This window comes from Ornithorhynchus anatinus, chromosome 7 (assembly GCF_004115215.2).
Source record: "Ornithorhynchus anatinus isolate Pmale09 chromosome 7, mOrnAna1.pri.v4, whole genome shotgun sequence".
NCBI classification, from domain to species: domain Eukaryota; kingdom Metazoa; phylum Chordata; class Mammalia; order Monotremata; family Ornithorhynchidae; genus Ornithorhynchus; species Ornithorhynchus anatinus.
In genome coordinates, this window is record NC_041734.1 from 5,243,702 (window position 1) to 5,264,401 (window position 20,700).

General features: G+C 47.2%; 1 protein-coding gene across 1 annotated transcript in view; it reads left to right on the forward strand.

The window, feature by feature from the left end:
• LOC100081634 (cytochrome P450 7B1) overlaps positions 1 to 17,599 on the forward strand; it is a 151,233-nt gene extending 133,634 nt beyond the window's left edge. Inside the window, exons 5-6 of the mRNA XM_029068605.2 lie at positions 6,073 to 6,251; positions 13,459 to 17,599. Of these exons, the coding sequence (XP_028924438.1) occupies positions 6,073 to 6,251; positions 13,459 to 13,767 (488 nt within the window). The 3' untranslated portion in view covers positions 13,768 to 17,599. The remainder of the gene's footprint in view (positions 1 to 6,072; positions 6,252 to 13,458) is intronic.
• Positions 17,600 to 20,700: the final 3,101 nt, after the last annotated feature.

Here is a 20,700-nt window from a genome sequence, read left to right on the forward strand (position 1 = left end):
AAAGTAGGTAAAATCCTGGCCACTTGATGGATCAATCAGTCAGTAGTATTTATTGAGCGTTAATTGTGTGCCACACCCTGACCTGTGTATTTGAGAGAGTTTCTTGCCCTTGAAGAGCTTCTAGTCTAGTGGGCGGGACAGACACTGCACTAATTTGCAGATAGGCAGAAGAAAGAATATATATATACATATATTTTTCCTCCTTTAGGGATGTACTGTTACTGGTGAGATCTGTTTTAGGTTTTGCTGTAGGCGGAAAAGGTTTCTAGCAAGGGTGATGAGCTAAGTGATTTCTAGATAGTTTTGCGTGGGTTCCCAAATGTATTTCACCCAAGAGCATATGTTTTCATTTATTAAATCTATCACCTGAGCATCTGGGCACATGTAAAATGGGAAAAATTTACTTAATGTCTGGCACTCACCAACCAAGTTCTCACCACCCCTCTCAGCATCACTCTGTTCCTATGTCAATCAAACAGAAGCCTGATAAAACAGATGGGCTCTTCATTGGACTCCAAGGTCAAACAATTGAGCCCTCTTTTAAGCCAAAAGAAATGAATAGTTCCAGAAGTTTGGGGCTTCTCATACAGCTTCTGATGTTCATAGCCGAAGATTTCCACATTTACCTCTCTCCCCTGTTTCCATCTTAAGGAAGAGTGGGGGGGGGTAGTTGTGTGTGTATGTGTGTGTGTGTGCGTGTGTGAGAGAGACAGAGAAAGAGAAAGAGAGAAAGAGAAGAGAAGTATCTCCAAATGGCGAGGCAGCCAAACCATCTGGATTTTCCTAGATCAACATGGATATTGAAACAAACCACCAATCAGGGTAGACAAGATGTACCAGTGAAATGAGTTCCGTGGGGTCAGTTGTGTATATGTGGTGTTTCTTCCATCATTTTTTAAACCTCTAAAGAAACGGACAGCACGTGGGATTCTGTGATTTCTTAATCAACTCCTCTAATTACGACTGAAAATCATCACGGTTTAACAGCACGCTGCCGTTTTCACCAGTTGGAGAACCTGGAAGCTAGGAAGGGGGAGAGGGTGGTATTACGGCGTTAGCACCTACCTGATCATTACGGGACGAGAGCATGACTAAGGTCAAGAAATTGGTAACCCTTTCGTAGACCCAAATCGCTTTCCTGTTCTGGAGTTACCGTAGAAGACCGTGTCCAAAAGGGATACTCTTTAGTGGTGATGCACTTAAGCCCAGGTTGGTGACTCTGGGGCTCATTCGCACAGGAAATCCACACAGGTACCCAGCTCACCTCACTGTCATTTGATGTCAGAGGTTATATATGTGTACAAGGCCACAATATGGGAGCCTTTTAAACCCGCAGCAACTAATTGTCACGAGAGGGTCGAATGAGTGCATTTTAAGTTCTCAGAAATACTGTGCCTGAAAATTTTACCAGAAAAACCTTCATGAAAACATCCAACTTTTGAAAAAATGAGCCAGAGTCTACTTAGAAGTGAGTTGTTTGCTGAGGCTTCTTTTAGTTTAACGTTCCCAATGAACTGGGAGGGGTGCAAAGAGAAATTAGCATTCTGTTTTGTGAACATCTTATTTATGAATGTTCAGAAACAGTCTCCACAAATGGTAGGAATCTAAATATTCTCTATCCCACTCTGGGTCCAAAGAGGAAAAAAAAACACCTTAGGAATCGTATTATTGTTTGGCGAGTTTTTTGAAGTCCCACGTGTGAACAGTGACCTGAAGAGGAAGCTTTTCTCTTTCAAGCCACAATTCTAATGGTGTAGGAACCTTCATCTCCCAGGTCAATCAGAAAGAACGTCGATGGAATTGACCTTTCCCTGCCTGGCCACCTCGGTGCCCCAGTTGCCTCCTCTTTCACCAACTTCCCAGCGGAATCCCGGTGCCAAGTACCGAGCTGCATTTTTCTGCTTCCCCCGGAGTCCTCCAGTTGCTTTCCCGCCTTTTCCTCTGCAGAAATTAGGAGGTCACCGAGTTCTCCCAGGAACATACATTAATGATCATTTTGAGTTGCAGCAGCACTTTAGTACAGTCAATGATACATGCGAATGGCCCTTCGGTTTTTACAGCCAAAGGGGAAAATCCGAGAGTGGGAGAGCGAGCGAGGGTGAGGCTCAGTTCCCATGTCAATGGCATGTCCTTCCCCTCACAGTTTTTGGCAGGTGGGTACTTTGGCACTCATTCTTGCCTCGTGACACCCCCGCGACTCAGGGTGGGAGAGAGCGCCGCCCGGAAAAATCACCGCGTGGCCAGAAAGGGGAAGTAAAGTGCAATTCTGAACTGGACGAGGACTCCCGTCTCGGTGACGCCCGGACTCCGGGCGGTGGAGAGGCTCGAGGGCTTCTGGGATTGGCGCGGTTCCTTAGCTGGTGCCGCCAGGTCAGCCTCTCTTTGTTCTGCGTGAAGACCTAAACGTCCTCATTCCGGTCGTTACCACGACTGTGGGAGCCCGGCAGTCCTCGGTGTCAATTGTCACCAAAAATATTTGCATACCTGATAGCTATTTTCCACACTACCCCTCTTAATAATTACACTTCCTTATTACCTGCTAAATGTGAGTATAAATTAGCAATCCATTATGGGCAATAAGTTTTATAAAACATTTGCAGATAGAAATCATGTTTAATTAAAATGAACCGGCCCGGGGAAGCCAAATGCACTAATGATGGCCCGTGACCTTTTATTACCTGCGGTCCCTTGTTTTGGCTGGATGATTGACAGCTTGCTGTTTGGCTACCATGTTGTATTTCAGCTGACAAGACTTTTCATTTTAACTCAATTTGCCTGCCTATCACAAGCTGGTGGCAGGCCAGGCTCCAGTTCCCCAGCTTTGCCTCAGCAGCTTGCTCTATTTCTCATTAGTACGCATTTATTCAGTGGAAATTGGAAGACAAATGCTTGAAGGCATGTGAACTAAGTATAGCAAATTAGGTTTAAAGACTGAATATTTATAAGTATATTGAAACAGTTTAAAAAAAAATGAGAGTGAATTGGGAACGGAGTGCTAGCTGGGGTATAAGAGCAATGAAGATAGAAGTAGGAGGATGCTAAGAATAACGATACTATGAGCCGCCTCTTTCGGCAGAGGCGAAGCGCAAGGTCTCTCTGACAACACCTAGTCGGAGAGCGGCCCGGCTTCTCCCCTGGGAGCGTGCGGGGAGACGTTGGGTGTGGCGCGAGGGCCGGAAGGGGAAGAAAAGGGGGGTGGCGTTCATTCGCCGCTCGGTTGTCCCCCGGTAGGCTTTAAATTGGCTTGTTTGTTCGGCACTCGCACAGAAACAGATGTTGCTCTACCGTGCCGGATGATTTACGGCTCCTCGCGATGCCGAGGGGAGGCCTCCACCGCGCCCCAGCTGGCCCGACGGGGGGCCCCGGCTGGTGTCCGCCGAACTCCGACAACTGCGCTGGGTCGGCCTGCCGTCGTCGGCCCGGGCCCGCGGGCGGCCCCCTCGTTTGTCCCGGGGGCCGGTGGAGGAGCGAGGGCCTCTTTCTTCATGTTAGTCCGCCGTCTCCTTTGTTGCTCGTAACGCGACTCGTTACTTTTGTCATCTAATGATTATCGGCATGATCGCTCAGACCGGGAGCCAAGCCCGCCTTCCGCACGTAACTGGTCCTGGAAGGTAAAACAGATTTGTCATTTACGATCTGACCGCGAAGCCACACTCTGTGCTCCATTATTGTGATTAACTTCTGCCTAAGATATGCTTGCCCAATTGTCATTTGTGATACTGCAGCGGGCCCAGGCTGTCACGCTGCCCAGGAGCCCGTCGGCCAATCGGAGGGGACCGTGTTGCTGGGATCGCTGAGTGCGAACCTGCCATTTCGCAGCAGCCGCCCGGCTTGAATGATTTTGCTTTCCTTTCCCTTCCTCGGTAGATTTCCTCGACGAGCGGTGCCGACCCGAATGTCAGCTACCGTTTTCCGACTGCAGGCTAGGATGGGGTTTCCTCAAGTGGCTCTTCGGGGGCGGCCGAGCCGTGCCTCGGTGCCACGCGGGGGTTCCGATGCCGGCGCCCTGCCGGTTGGAATCTATCGTGTCACATGCCTCGTGGCTATCTGCGGACGCGGCCACGTTCTGGGGACCCAAACCCTTTCCCGGCCCCGTCACCACCCAGCCGAATTGACTCTGCCTGATTAGAGTAACGAAGGCAGTCCGAGGGACTCTGCCCGGGCTCACAATATGGACGTCGCGTCGAATCACGGCCCTGGCCTCGGGGGGGCCAGACCGCAGCCTCATTTCTTCAGACAGAGTCTCGCTTAAGGAAAGGCCTCCTGTGAGAACACATCCCCAGTTCTGTCGCCCGCCTGGCGTGCACGCGCCAGTTTAAATTTTTAGTGAAATCGGGTGGCGTGGGCTGCCTATGGCTGACATAGGACTGGCGAGGAGCGTCTGCCTTTTAATAAGCCAACCTAGGGGCGGGGAAGAGGGACGGTGAAGGGGTGGGGAACAGACCTCTCCCGGAGCCCGGGAGAGAAGGGGGCTTGGTGTGATTTCGCTTTTTTAGTGCACGCCGTCAACATCCCGGCTGTTTGTTAACGTTTGACGAGGAAACTCTGGTTATTGGGGATTTTTCACCCCGGTGGTTAGGAAGAGCTAGGCCCCCCATTAAGGCGGCCATACACGCCGGTGGAGAGAGAGTCAGTTTTGATTACAAAGTGAAAGATGCAGCCATAGACAGGAGCTACATGCTGATGTGCATGCTATCAGAATGATTTATGCAAATTATGCATATTATTCCCAAAGGAATCCCTCCTCAAACTGCCAGGATAAATTGCCGGAAATTAGCCATAAAATCTGTCGTGCTAGGAGCAAAAGGTGAAGGCCATTGGGAGAGCAAGGACGTTTGGATTCTCGAGCCTTCCAGGATGCAGTGGGGTCTGATTATTCTCTCCTGGTTTGGCGGGAAGACGTTTTGCCCCTGAAACCCGAAAATCTGTCAACGGCCAGGCAGATGCTGAATCCCCTGTCATCCCCGCTGCCGACATAGAGACCTAGGGGCTGAGCTTGGTGTGGCTAAGAGTTTTCAGAACTATCAATCCTATAATAATAATAATAATAAGGGTACTTGTTCAGTGCTTACTTTGTGCCAAGCACTCTTCTAAGCACTGGGGTAGATAAATGTTAATCGGGTTGGACACAGTCCCTGTCCCACAAGGGGCTTATGGTCTTAATCCTCATTTTACAGATGAGGTGACTCAGGCCCAGAGATATTAAGTGACTTGCCCCAGGTCACACAGCAGACTTACGGCAGATCCGGTATTAGAACCCAGGCCCTTCTGCCTCCCAGGCTCATGATCTATCCACTAAGCCACGCTGCTTCTTTTCATCACACTGTTCCCAGCCCAAAGGTTGGCTTGAAATCTGACCGGCTTCAGGCCGGCTTCTGGATCTTTTGGAGGCTGATGGTGCGAGCTGCAGTTGTGGGCGGGCTTTGGGCGGTCTCCTCTTTCTCCCTCCCGGACGTATGGACGTGGAGAAATCATTCAACCCTCATCACTCTTTTGCTTCCTTCAAGGAGTGCGGGGTAGTGAAAAGAGTGCGCTACCCAAGAATCAGAAGGTTCGATATTCAATCACGGTTCTCCCGTTGGCCTGCTGGGTCACCTTCAGCAAGTGACTTAACCTCTCTGGGCCTCGGTTTCCTCCATCTGTCCGATGGGGACGAGATACCTGCTCTCCCTTCCTCTTAGCCTGGGAGCCGTGAGTGGGGTGGAGGCTGGTGTCCCATCTGATTACCTTCTATCTACCCCAGCCTTTAGTACACAGTAATTTCTTAATAAGTGGTGTGATTACTGTCCTTGTTAATATGATTCATGTTGTTATTTTTGCCAATAATAATAATTTCTGTCTAAGTCTTACCAGGGCCTACACCCTGGTAGATTTTCCCGAACTCTTAGCAAGAATTGTGCCTAGAGGTTCATGTGCACAACTCCCCGCACTGCCCCTGCTAGCCCCTCCACTTGGGGTGAGGGTATGCGAGCACCCATTGGTGGCCGGCATCTGTGACTAGATTTACCTGTTCACCCTCCTCATTATTTCAAATGCGTTCTCCACGCTGCTTTTCATCTCTTCCCGCCACAGATAGCCTCATCTTGGAGAGTTTTCGGTTAAACTCGGCGTCCACCAACTTTCGGATCATCCAGGAAGATTTCACTCTCCAGCTGGAGGATGGCAGGGATTTCAACCTTCGGAAAGGAGACTGGCTGGCCCTTTTCCCTCAGACCATGCACAGAGACCCCGAGATCTTCGAAGATCCTGAGGTAAGCGCTCATCGGTGGTGCTCCTCGGGCCTCCGGGCCCGAGACCCAGGAGCAGTGGGTCCTCCCCAGATCGGAGTCGGCAGCAGTGATGGAGCACCCGCAGGATGCAGAGCACGGCGAGAGGAGCTTGAGAACCTGCTGTACGAGTATTCGGGATGGGGCCTGCCCCTGGGAAGTTTATAGTCTAATGGGGAAGGCCAGCCAACAAAAATGGGCAACTCTAAAAGAATCGGAGGAGCGGGAGAGTGGGTACAAATGCAGCTGAACAGATCTACGGAACTGATTAATGCCGAAGGAGGCTGAGGTATGGACCTTTTTAAAAAATGGTTCTTCCTGTGGTGCCATCAACTGTAAGCTCCTGAAGGGCAGGAGATGCGTGTCCTGCTTTCAAGTGCTAAGCATAGCGCTTCACACTGGGTAGGCTCTCAATAAATAGCGCTGACAGTGCCGTGTTTTCAAGAGTCAGATAGATCAAAGGCTCAGAGCCCGAAGAGAGAATGATAAGTGATGAGGCCGACCATACCTCCTTTCAGAGGCAGTGGCAAAATATTATCGACCTGTCAGGTAATAGCAGGCTTGGTTTGGTGGTGGATCGTTTGAGAGCCGAGAGAATCTGGGAAATAGAAGGGCGCTTTACCGGACCCTAAGGTGAGACCCTCAGCCGCACGTCCGCCCGGCGCCGGGGCCTTAACGAAACTCAGCGGCCACGGTGTCTCTCCTGAGTCCCTCGCTTTCTCACCCCGTCGTCGCGGGGGTGGGGTGGCTGGCCCTTCTTGATCTGCTGCTACTCTCTGGTGATGCTCTGAGGGTAATTGTGTCGTCTCCTTGTATTTTTTTTCTGAAGCTAGAGTTAATGAGTATCAAAGACGGGAAATTAATCCACCCTGGCTCATCCTTAATACAGCTTCAGAAGTTCACCACCTGCATGCAAATTGAATAGCGTCAACCCGGTCCCCGGTTCTGACTGAAGTCGCGTGGTTGCTACTGCGGGTGCTGAACGTGAAATGTGATTTCACGTAGGGAGGCGCCGCTGTTCTTGGGTAGTAGTCGAGGACGGCGTCATTTTTCATTTCCACTTCTTAAGCCGCTAAATAAACAGCCCGGATTAGAACGCTGATGAATTTAAAGTTAATCCAAAACGAATGGCTCTCAAGTGCCCAAACGATCACTGATAAATTCACTTTTTAAAATAACGGGCTTAGATAGCTTTCAGGAGCATAGGCACACCTTATAAGTGAGGGAAAAGTACATATAGGTATGTAAATGCCTCCTTCCCCTTCTACCCCGCCAAAAGAGGAACAAGATAAGCAGTTCTGCAGATTACAGAAATAATTAGGAAAAATATCCTCATCACATAACATTAGCAGGGCACCTGAATATATCTTCAAAAGTCAAACCTGTCTAGAAGTCCGATGGTTTGTTTTAATATAATTCATTAGACTGAAATTAATCACCAATATTTTCTGATTATTAGGTCTTCTAGCTTTAAAATGATTTAAAACATTCAAATATTTCTGTGTCTACCAGACTGAAAACCGTTTCGGGGCGGCGATCGTTATCTACCAACTGTGTTGTACCCTCCCAAGGGCTTAGGACAGTGCTCTATGTAAAAGTGCTCAATAATGTCATTGACTGATGGGGATTGATTGGTTGCTATCTGTCACTTTTGATTTCCACAAGTGAAACCTGGGGGAAGAGTGTAAAAGCTCTATGGCCAGGAGCTACATTACAAATCTTCTCTGCCTGTGAAAAGCCACAGCAAAGCCTTTAGCAAATCCTCCTCATTCCCTTTTCTTCATCTGCCTGGGAGGGCATCACCCTACCTTAGACTTTGGGGATTCATCCAGCTGGGGGTAAACCAGGTCCCTGCCCTCTAGATGCTTACAGTATAAAGGAAGAAGAGGGAATGTAATGTTTTTGGTCTTCCAGTTGAACTTTTATCCTTTATGTTTTAACGGTGATCCAGAAAAAAAGCAGTGAGGCTTTTCATCTTCCATTTTTCTCATTTCGCCCCATTTCCCTCGGAATGTTCGGACTTGCCACTTAGCCTTTCAACAGCTCCGGGTCCCAGGCGGGCTCTCCCCCCAGCGACCCCAGGCTCTTAGCCTGCTCTCTTCTTTCAACCCTCTCGATCCTTTCCCTGAGCCCATTGCCCACTAGTCCTCTAGACTGTAAGCTCCTTGTGGGCAGGGATATGGCTTACTAATCATCCTATCATACTGTATACTCTCCCAAGTGCTTACACAGTGCTCTGCACACAGTAAGTGCTCAATAAATACCGCTCATTGAGTGATTTGATTGATGGCTCTTCCCATCTGCCGGACCCATCAACTTCCCTTCTTTCTTTTCCCTCTCCTTCTGCCACACATGCTTAGCTGCAGTGGGACCGAGTCAGCAGTATTAGTTTTAAGATTTTAGGTGTGCGTGTTTGCCAATTTGTAAAATATCCTAAGAAGGTTGCAGATGGTAACATGAAAGGAGACAGCTGACTTTTCAACTGTGTGAAAGAATACTTTGGAGCTTGATTTCCTCAAACTTAGCGGTAAACCTGGACAGGGAATAAGTTGCTCAAGGAGGGAAGAGCCCGGCGTTAACCTGGAAAAGCCCTGGGGACCTGGGGCCTGCAGGGACCAGTGTGAGTCAAGTCTGGCTCCATGGTCCTTCTCACTTGCTTCGAGTTCCAGTCAGACAAGGAGCCGCTCAGAGCCAGAGAGATGTGGCAGATGGAAATACTGAGGAACTTTGTCTCCTTTAGCCCCTTTCCAATCACCACTCTCCTCCCTGGATTTCATTCATTCATTCAGTCGTATTTATTGAGCACTTACTGCGTGCGGAGCACTTTACTAAGCACTTGGAAAGTACAATTCGGCAATCCCTACCCAACAACAGGCTCACCGTCTAGAAGGATTTCCCCAAATTCACCCCTTCAACCAGCTCAATAGCAACCATTCGCACGGAAATTCCGCACCTCCTCTCCAACCGTGCAGCAGCTAGCACAGCTCTTCAAACCGGACTCAGTTGCCTTGGTTCCAATCTGATGTTCCGGCAGAGCGTGGTCACTCTTGTTTTGTTTGTTTTATGGAACGGGTTAAGTTCGTACTATGTTCCAGGCATTGTACTAAGCGCTGGGATAGACAGAAGATAATTGGGTGGGACACAGACCCTGTCCACATAGAGCTCACAGTCTTTATCCCCATTTTACGGATGAGGAAACTGAAGCACAGAGAAGTAAAGTAACTTCAGTACAGTGCTGTGCACACAGTAAGCACTCAATAAATACAGTTGACTGACTGACTTGCCCAAGGTCACCCAGAAGGTGCAAGGCAGAGCTGGGATTAGAACTCAGGTCTTCTGACTGCAAGGCCCGTGCTCTTTCCACTAGACAATGCTGTTTCTCCAGCCTAGTTCTCTAGCCAGCCTTCTCTGGCGGGTACACGGTTATCAGCCTTTGTTTTTTCATCCCCACTCCCGCCAGCCAGTGACCTCCCTCTGGGGGTCCCTGAGGGGTCATTTCTGTGTTCTTGAGTTTTGTACACCAGAGAGTGGGACACAGTACTCAGTATGACGTCAAGCAGGAGTGCATTTTTTCTCTATAGAAAGCTCAAATGAAGCAAGGTTTTCCTGACTGAATTCCAATCCCTCTTCAATCTCAGATTGCACTATTCCTAAAAATTGCACCTCAAAGGTTGATGGCTGATACGTCGCTCTAAGGAAGGAGCATGGCCTAGTGAAGAGAGCACAGGTCGCGGAGTCAGAGGACCTCCCTCGCACTCACCATCTCAAGCTTAATATTCACTTCCGTGTTCCTTTGGTTTCGGCTCAGGAAGATAGCCGAATATCCGGCAAAATGCCGGCCCATCTGAAATATCTCCTAAACCCTGGATTTCTGTTTCTCATCAGGAATGCCAGGATTTTTAGGGTCCGTGAGGCAGTCTTTAGGACTGGGACTGTTAGGAACTCGTTCAGTCTGAGGTCTTAAAATGAGAAACAGCATGATATTCCAAGGCTCTGGGGATTCCTGTCACTTTGGTTTTTCATTGGGATTTTTCTGTATTCCTATTCTTCTGGCTTGGAGATCGGGCCAGGTAGGGAGTTGAGCCCCACCAAGTGTTCCACTAGATCCTCCAGGATAGAAGGACTCCCCAGGGAATGTCCCGATTGGCTTTTTAAGGAAACCAGCAAGCCAGAGGAGCCCTGAAATAATGAATAATTGAAGATATGTGAACGGGTTGCTGTGTGGTCCACAAAGCAACTAAAGAAGAGCCACAGTTTGGCCACCCTGGTTAAGCTATTTACCAAAATAGGCATTCTGGTCTGGGATAAAGTAGCATGTAAAGTCCTTGACTGCTCAGAGTTTCTTCGTGAGGCTAGGGAGTTCTAGTATCCAGACCCAGCTCAGAACACTAGAGAAGCAGGGTGGCGCAGTGGAAAGAGCACGGGCTTTGGAGTCAGGGCTCATGAGTTCGAATCCCAGCTCTACCACTTGTCAGCTGTGTGACTGTGGGCAAGTCACTCAACTTCTCTGTGCCTCAGTTCCCTCATCTGTAAAATGGGGATTAAGACTGTGAGCCCCACGTGGGACAACCTGATTCCCCTGTGTTTACCCCAGCGCTTAGAACAGTGCTCTGCACATAGTAAGCGCTTAACAAATACCAACATTATTAACACTATGTCTCTCCTGGCTCTATCGGTACCACCTTCCACTGTTACCATTATTCATCGCACAGGTGCTTTCTCTCTTTCTCTCTAAGTCCTTCAGTTTTCCCACTTGAAAATGGATCTATTCACAGTTACTGCCCACTTTATGCAATTTGCAAGAATTAATGAGAGCTTTTCCCTGAACCTGAGTTTTCAGGCCTTCAGGAGGCAGGTGGCATATGCTTTATTCTGCAGGGTTTTTTTGTTTTTCCCCTAGTTTCTGCAAGACAGTGGAAAAGAACTCCCACCCTTTTTAAGCCACTCTGCGCACCACACTCAGCTATAGCCCTCCAAATGGGCACAGAGGGGCCTGCCGCTCATGACTTCCCAGAGATCTTCCATCTTCCGGCTACCAACTACACCCGTACTCCCTACCAGGCATCTTGCAATGCTCCTGCCTCAGAGGGCTTGGGTGAGAGAGTGTGGACGGTTCAGTCCAAACCATCACCGCTCATAAAAATGCACTCAAGTTCATGGCCTGCCGGCAGTAAGACATACCTTTGCTGCCTTAACCGTCGGAGTTTGTCCGAGTCGTGCTCACCCGAATGGCAAAGGGCCCGAAAAGATGCCCTACTAAATTTTCATGTATCACATTTATAAGAGATTCTCTCTCTTGAAGACACTCAGTATTGTCTTTCACAGAAAAAAAAAAATGCTACTATTTTGACGTTAACTTCCATGCTGGTCAGAATGATTAGTGCCTCTCACTTAGCTCAACTTAGCGCTTGTAAAATTACTGGCGTTAAAGGGTAGAAGGGAAGAACCATTATTGCTCCAAAATTTAGGAGAAAAATGATTATATATCAGTAATAATAATAATAATGACATTTGTTAAGGACTTACTCTGTGTTAAATACTGTACTAAACATTGGGGCAGATAACAAGATAATCAAGTCAGACACGGTCCCTGGCCCACATGGAGCTCACAGTATAAGGGGGAGGAAGAATAAGTATTTTATCCCCATTTTATAGATGAGGTAACTGAGGCACAGACGAGTGCAGTGACATGCCCAAGGCAAGGACTGGAGCCAGGACTAGAACCCACATCATCTGACTCCTAGGTCCATGTTCATTCCCCTAGATGCTGCTGCTTCTGCTTCTCAATCAATCAACGAAGCAGACTATGTATTGAGCCCTAACTTTGTGCAGAGCACTTCACTAAGCGCCTGAGAAGGTACAATTTAATAGAGTTAATAAACATGATACCCGCCCCACAAGGTGCTTAGAGTCATTGTCAGAAAGAGACAATTATGAAAAATAAATTACATATAGGGAAAATAGTGGAGTATAGTGATATTTATCCAAGTGCTGTGGAGCTGGGGAGAGTATCAGTAGTGCTTCAGGGGTGCTTAGCCAAGTGCATAATTGACACTGAGGGGAGGGAGAGTTGGGGAAATCAGGGATTAGTCAGGGAAGGCCTGTAGGAGGAGATGTGATTTTAGGAGGGTTTTGAAGCTTCTGCTTCTGAGAAAAAAATGATTTAAGTGATGCCCAGAAAAAGCAAGGGTGTTATTTTTTCAAGGGCTAAGCAGAAATCTGATACACAGAACTGATTTTACTGATCTCCAAGTAGATAGGCACTTCTAAACCAGGTGCTCAGTAAACCGTCTTTTCCGTGATGTGGATTTGAGGACATCCTCAGGAGCCCGTCTTTGCTTTCGGGCAGTCAGGTTTTGGAGGTTTTTTAAGAAACTCTGTGCCAAGCGGTATGAACGCTAATCCAGAGGGTCAACACAGGAAATACTTTGTCATTTTCATTCATTCCAAGTGGGATAATTTAATCAATGGTTTAATGCATCATGGGCTGAAATAAGTTTACTCAATTTCCTTCTTTCAGTAGTTTAAGGTGGACCCGGAACTACGGGCAACATAAGAGGCTGAGGTTAAAATTGCAGGGGGTAGCCTGAAGGGATGTAAATTCTGTAATATCGATTCCTCTCTACAGGTTATTTTAGAAGCTGTGAGCCAAAATGAGCCTGTTCAGTTAAGAAAAAGTTTAAATGGCTCGAGGCCATTCCAGTGGCCATCTCACCATCACCATCATCATCACCCTCCTCATTATCTGTGGCATTGACTTAATGCCTATTGGGTGCAGAGCATTAGGTGCCAGGGAGCCTAAAATCTAGAGGAAAGTCAGGGGCAGTGCCTTCGGGAGCCTACGATGTAGTCGGGGCAACGAGAAAACACAAACTGTAATCCTACAGTTTTTGTCAGGGTGGTCGGTGGGTTTAATCAGGAAGTGCCTCCAGAAGAAGGTGGTGTTTTGGAAAGGCTTTGAAGGTGAGGAGCTTTTTCCGTATCTTCTACCTGGGGTGGGTGAGCCATTTACTGTTTGGGCAAGAATCCACATTCCGCTTCCTCTTAATCGGGGGAGACTTCATGTAGGAGGCAGGATTTACCCAGGGATTTGCTGGACTGGAGGGCGGGGCCTTGACTAGTGTGGACTTGAACTTGGAATTCTGCCTTCATTCAGCTCCTCTAACTCTGACCATCTCCTCGTGGCGCACAGGTGTTTAAGTTTGATCGTTTTGTGGAAAACGGCAAGAAGAAAACCACCTTCTTCAAAAGAGGAAGAAAGCTAAAATATTTCCTGATGCCATTTGGATCTGGAGTCAGCATGTGTCCCGGCCGCTTCTTCGCCGTGAGTGAGATAAAGCAGTTCCTGATTTTGTTACTAGTTCACTTGGAGGCCGAAATCATCGAAGAGAAGAATTTGGTGTCTAACAACGAACGCCTGGGCTTCGGGATCCTTTATCCAAATTCAGATATTTCTTTTAGGTACAGGTGGAAAGGTTGCGGGTCAAGCTTAGTCTGCTAATTGATGGTGGTGAATATTTTCTTGACAAGGTTTGTTTCCACCCTGGTGTGTGACTCTCTTTCCATTATTCTCTGGGTTGCAGGACAAAGCGTCATACCAGTCAATCTATCAGTTGTATTTTTTGAGCACTTATTGTGTGCAGAGCACTGTACTAAACGCTTCGGAGCTCATGTCCCCTGAGCTCATATCCCCTGAGCTCATATCAGATCATCTAAAAATGTGAATTGTCAGATCCCCCAAAGCCACATAGACTTTTCTCTCCTTGGATTTCCTGGATGGGCAGATTTGAATTCCGGAGTGTTTTAGGATTTCCATCTTTTTGGACCATTTTCATGTTCGTTAGTGGTATTTAGATGATTTTTCACCAGGCTCTCTGCAGTTAGGCCCGGGGGGGTGGAGGGGGGGGCGCGCGTGTAGGCATAATAGGCGTGTTCTCCTGCAGACATTTCTCCTCAACATCATGTTGTTTTAAACAGACGCCCCTTCTGGGACTAATAATACTATTGTAATAATCTGTTTTATGGTAAAGACGTATTCCCCCGGTTCCAACCACAGTATGCAAAATGAGGAGACCCATCCAGCGCAAGTTGAAGACATTGCCCAGGGTCCGTAAGTCCGGCCCAGCAATTTGTCCTTTCAGCTCGGGAGAGCCAATTCCCTCTCAGTCCCTTTCCTCCCTTTCACCATTCGGTTCCTGCCCTCCCCGGGCCTGAGAGGTTTTTAGGCAACCCTCACCCTGATCCCTCTGGGCCCTCCTCCCCAGCTTCCCTGGCTTCGCCCAGGTCCCATTCCCGGGCTCCGGGACTGTACGGTATTTTTAAAGCCACCTTGGGCTACGTGGAAGGCTTCTACCTTTGGAAGCTGCCGAGACCCACGAGATCCTTCACCTCGGCCGTTGGCAGGCCTCGCGAGCCCTTGCCGCCGATGCCACTGCTAGAAGTCCCAGGAACCACCCTCCCCGTGGCTGGGGGAAGCGGTTAGGCGGCTTCCCTGTTGACCAGGTCGAGTACGCTTTTCCCCAGCCCTCCTGAGCCAGCTCTAGAGCGCTTCCTCTCCTGCCACAATCACCACAATGTCCCGGCGTTCCCTTTCCCACACTCCTTCACGTCCTGATCCCGGTGGTTTCGAGCCAAGTGTGATTCTGTGGTTATGCAGACAGATTTGGAATTGGAAAACAGGGTGGGCTCTCCCACCCGTTTCAAAGCCAGCTAACCCTAGCTTCAAACCAACGTCAAAGCTGTCCGGTTCATGAAGTCGACAACACAGCAAGAGAACATTCTTGGTGATCATGTCTGACTAAAATTAGAAATTCTTCTTTGAGAAAGGAAAGGAAAATGGTTCAATCCTTCCTCCCCAAAGACATTCCTCCTCTCAGCAGTCTTGCAACTCGCTTCCCTCCACTTGTTCATTATCGAGTGTTATCTCCCCCCACCCCGCCCCCATCCTTTCATTTAATTACTAGATTATTTACGTGCATGCTTCTAATACTAGTAAAACATTATGATAGAAAATGGACACAGCCAACGGGATCCGAATCCTCAGAGAAGAAAATTTAATTTCTCTCGGATACATTGGATGAAAATGTTCTCTTCATGTATAATATCAATAATCTCTACTTTGCCGGTGTACAATTTTGCATTAAATGGGTTTTGCAGTTGATTAAATGCCTCAACTTTGCTTCAACATTTAATCAACCGTAAACGATCTTTATTGCTCTGTATACTCTAGCTCAATAGAACAAAATTTGTTTTTATATAGGGCCTCTAATGTTCAGGTTAGATTCTGAGAGTGCTTAACTGTGTAAGAAAACACAGAATCCATTACACTCTCAGCAATTGCTCCAGACATTAGAACCAGTTTTATCGAGGGAGGGAATGTTGTCCTCATTACCGAATTGTCTGTGGACATTATGGCATCCGTGTTTGCACTAAAACATCCTGTGTCAAAAATCAATGTGTCCTGCCTTCCTCTTGAACAAATTGTGAAAACGAACAGGTGTTTGTATGAGACACGGCACCCTTTTTTTTTTTTAAAGTATTTTGAGCCTTTTTATTTTGAATTGCAATACTCTGTGATTAGAGTATATTTTGATACAACACACTGTGACATAGTGCCAACACTGAAAGCATTTGTAATTTCAGATTACTAAATGATCAGCTGGTATATGAAAGAAGATGAAGCGGAGATGATATCTATAAACAGACAGATCCAAGGTAGGATCGTCTGCCCACGGTCCAGCTCTAAGCCTCGCTAGAGATGGGATAGAAACCTCTGAGCCATAGTGTATACTGTAGTCCCTAAAATCTGAGTCCATATACGCCAAATGCGGAACCACCCCCCGATTCTGGTCGTGCGCTATAAGGGAGGTCCATGACGGAAGGGTTCCGACAGACAGTTGTGAGTAGCACAGTGGGGTGTATATGAACCACGGTTCTCACCATGGAAAAAAAGGAAGGGGACACTCTCCCCCCTTCACCCCCTCCCCAGGACGTTCGGTACCTACTACAGGGGCAAAACCCTCCGGGCCTCCTCTTTGAATCACTTCTTCCTCAAAAGGAAAGGCGTCTCAAAATCCCAGCCGAACTGTCTGATTCTCACTGGGTTCCTTCACAGCGCCTTCCGGCTTACCTGAGGAGACTCTCACTGTGAAAGAAAGACACAAATCATCCGAACTCTTCTGGGTCTGTCGTGTACAGTGGTGAAAGCTCTGTCCTCTCGGTGAGCCGAGAAGCTTCCCTCTACGACAGCCACCTCAATACCCTGGCTCTTTGGGGGGAAGAGGAAAAAGAGAAAGGCTCTAGGTAGCAGTAGCTGTTTTTGAGCCAAACCTAAATTCAATGCTTTTCCCCGTGAGTCTTCCCAAATTTCCAAGTAAAATTTGAAATCACAGGTGTGGTATTTAGTAAGCACTTACTCTGTGCTTAGTGTTTTGCTAGGTGACAAAATAACCCATCGATCCGACCAGAAACTAAAGCTAAAAATGTACCCGTTTGGCTCACGCGCCCGGTTAAACAATGTGAATAATAACAACAACAACAAAAAAATCTCGTATCGTGCTGCCTCCCTCGCAAAAGCGATTTTGAGCCTAATAGTATATGAAGTGACATTAGACCGTTTCCATGATCACTGTTACAATATCTCCATATACACAATTAAGAAGTTTGCCCGCTAAGACTCCTAATGCCTTCGTTTTGTGTAATGCTTTTATTCCCAAAGTACCCTCGCATTAATTACCTCATTTTCGCCTTCACGACGAGCCTGCGAGGTAGGTAGAAAGGCAGGTTTCATTATCCCCATTTTGCCAATGAAACCGAGGTTCAGAGAGGTCACACAGCCGCCTGGTGACAGAGCTTAGGCTCAAACTCAGATCCTCCGGCTTCCAGACTGGCACTCTTCCCCGTGACCCTGCTGCTGCTGACTCTGCTTGGGTTTAATTGGAGTGAGGGATTACCAAGGTATTTTTTTTTTTTTTTTGTCATTTCATACAACTCTGGATTCGTGTTGGTCTTCCGTCACAGGACTTGATATCTGAATTAATTTTTTACTTTAAATGTTTCATCAGCCCGTGAATGAAAATGAGAGTTGGTAGCGCTACTTTGTAGCAGGAAACAGTTCTTCGATCTTTAGGTGCCAGATACGAGGCAACAGGTGATATATAAAGAATTCTTATCTGATTATTGTGACATTATCTTCTGGAATCAGAAAGATGGGTGTGAATTTGAGGAAAAATAAAATTCTCTAAAGGAATGTCAGCTGGATGGTTCATGTGCTTTGCAAACGTAATAATCTTGTGTTTCAAAGAGGTAATGGAATAAATCAACTTTAAAAGTGACTGGCTCTGCCTTTTTATTTCAAACCCGAGGAGAAGTTGAAGGAAAGGAAGTCAATTATAAATGGTGTAAAATTATCTGGGAAATAGATCTGCCGCCTGAACAGCAGCAGCAGATCCTGCCTTTCCAAATCTCAAACTTCCCCCCGAAAACAGATTCCTAGTTGTTTTCATCACAATTTCTCCACAGCATGATGTTGTGTTACTTCTGTGAGAAGCTGTTTCCACCAGAAAAGCTCCCTGAGTCATTATTGGCTAAAAACTAATAACCAGTGGGTATTTTCATAGTCAGTCGGAGCCTGCCAGAACTCAATCATTAACAATTGTTATGCTTTAAGGAGAGGAGGAGGAGGAGATAGAGGCATGCCAGGGATGTCGTACCAGATTCGGTCTTTGACTTCTACAGATTTCCACCTCCCACACCAGATCTGACCCGACGTGAAATGATACACTCTATGCCTGGTTCATTGGTGGAAATGAGCTACAGACTCAGACGGGAACACATCATTCAGAAAGCTACCAATGGAAAATGTAAACCCTTAAAAGGTCGTTAATATGAAAAAAAGCAATAAAATTTGGCTCCTGCTGTACACAGCGTAACATATGGTACTGCACTAGGAAACTTGGCTTTTCTAGGAAACACTTGTAGTTCTGACGGTGCCGAAAGAAACTCCACCAGGCTCGGAGACGCTGAAGGGGTTGTTCCCTGTCCACGGAGGAAGGGATTTGGACCGCGCGTCACGTTAGTATTGTTTGTTGAGCGTGTCTTTGGCTTGCACGGTGTGGCGAAATTGTATAAATAAATGGGCAATCCAGGAAAACGCACGAGCACCTCTGCTTTCAAAATATTGCTTGTTTTAAAACCACTCACTTTTTCATGAGTAATAAAAATTGCAGAGGTGAGTGGGATTCATGAACTAGATATTATCACTGTGGCAAATGATACGTGTTTTGCTGCCCTTAAAGCCACTTATGTCATTAAGCAGAAAGACCCCGAGTTCACCATACTCATGTTCTTTTCTTTTCACAATATTTGATCCTGCAAGATACTCAAAATACAGTTCGGGTTTTAAAGTACTGTGTGATGCTCTTAGAGGCAGCTGGGGGAGGGATCTAATTCACTGTATAGTCAGATAGGTATAAAACGTTCAGGGAAAGATATATGGAACGTTTTAAATGCCATTTGTTTTATTTTGACAATCCTAGTAATTTGTGATTATAGAAGAGACACGACTTCCAAATTTGAGCTGTCATCTCTGTGAGGTACGTGGAGAGCGAAAAAACCACAACACTTTTATTTATGGGTAAGAAACACCACCCTAATGGCTACAAAATGTCCACCCATAAAAAGCTAGCTAAGTATGATTTGAAGTAAGGCATCGATCACTAATACCGGGGCGCTATTAAGTAAGTTTTAGATTCTTTGCTGTAACTAGGTGATGAATAAAAATAAATTAGAAATCCTCGTACTCTGCTGTTCAGATCTTCGGTTGAGTTGCCACGATCCTAAGATCTTATCTTGTCATAATTCTCTGGCTGAATCATTTAAGGATCATAAAGGCATTCTGCACATAGTTCAGCTGATTTCTGAAAAGCGAGACCATCTTTCAAAAAAAGGGTTTTTTTAGGAGGTTCCACCAGCTTTTGTAGAGTCGGGGTCTTCAAGATGTGAATATGAAAGAATTGACTCTGGCATGGAGTAAAGTTTACCCCCTCAAAAAGGAGTCTGGGGCAGGTGTGACTTGAATCGTTTCCCCGGACCTCAGAACTCGTAAATGATGCCGCCCCCACCGCCCCCGTTTTGTTTTGTTGTTTTTTTTTTTCATTTTCCGCACACACGAAACAGTTGATTACAAGTCTGGGGCAACTCTTTCATTTCCCTAAACTTTGCCCGTTCTATATTTGGGATGATGTAACCGTACTCCACTGGTGGAATTTCCCTAGCATATATACGCTTTAGTTAGATTGCCATAAAAATGTCTTCTCATGTGACCGGGGAACTGTGGATATTTCATCAAAACTCCTAAAACAAGTTCTCGAATAATTGGCGGAAGGGAAGAGACGAAACGTTGGGCGGCGAAGCAGTCGGACCGAATGCTCCGTCCGCAGACCTCTCCCTAAATACTTCCATTATGGTGAATCCGTTTGGATGGAGAGAAATCTCTAATGCAATATAAGTTTAGGACGCCGGCGCATCTGTCAAGAAGGAGGATTTTAAATATCCGGGAACTTTATTCAGAAACTTCTCAGGAGAAATAATAATAATTGCTTTGGATAACCACTCGTACCCCTTCAGCGTTTGATGAAGATGTTAATTTAGGGTCGGCTGGCGGTTTATAGCCGTCATTAGTTTTTCGGTTTGGTCCATATTTGAAATCTATTTTTCTTTTTTATTTTAACCCGAGACAATTATATCAGGAGATAGTTCTGCTTTATCGAAAACGTATCATTCCGCTATAGCATCGCAAATTATTCACAGATCGTAGTTCTTATATGTGCATATATGAATTTAAAAATACAGCCATAAAATGCTCGAAACAGATCATAAATTTGCCGCCTATTTTATTGCGGGTCTCCGAATCGGGTTGAAAAGACAAGGGCAACTAGGGGGTCGGGGAGAGGTTTAACTCTGGGCAGGCTGAGGAGCGGGGGGAGGGGGGTCGCTGGGGAAGGGAGGGTGTCTGCCCACCCCCATCTTGCCGGAGGGTCAAGGGTCAGGGAGGCCTCGGCCAGAGAAGCAGCGTGGCTCACTGGAAAGAGCACGGGCTTTGGAGTCGGAGGTCATGGGTTCGAACCCCGGCTCTGCCACTTGCCAGCTGTGTGACTTTGGGCAAGTCACTTAACTTCTCGGTGCCTCAGTTCCCTCACCTGTAAAATGGGGATGAAGGCTGTGAGCCCCACGTGGGACAACCTGATTCCCCTGTGTCTACCCCAGCGCTTAGAACAGTGCTCGGCACATAGTAAGCGCTTAACAAATACCAACATTATTAGGAGGGCCGTCTGGCCGCGGGGCTCGGGCCCAGCGGGGCCGCCCAGGCCTTGCGGGCCGCCCGCTCGCCCGCCCGCTCGCCCGCTCGCCCGCTCGCCCGGGGCCCGGTGGCGCC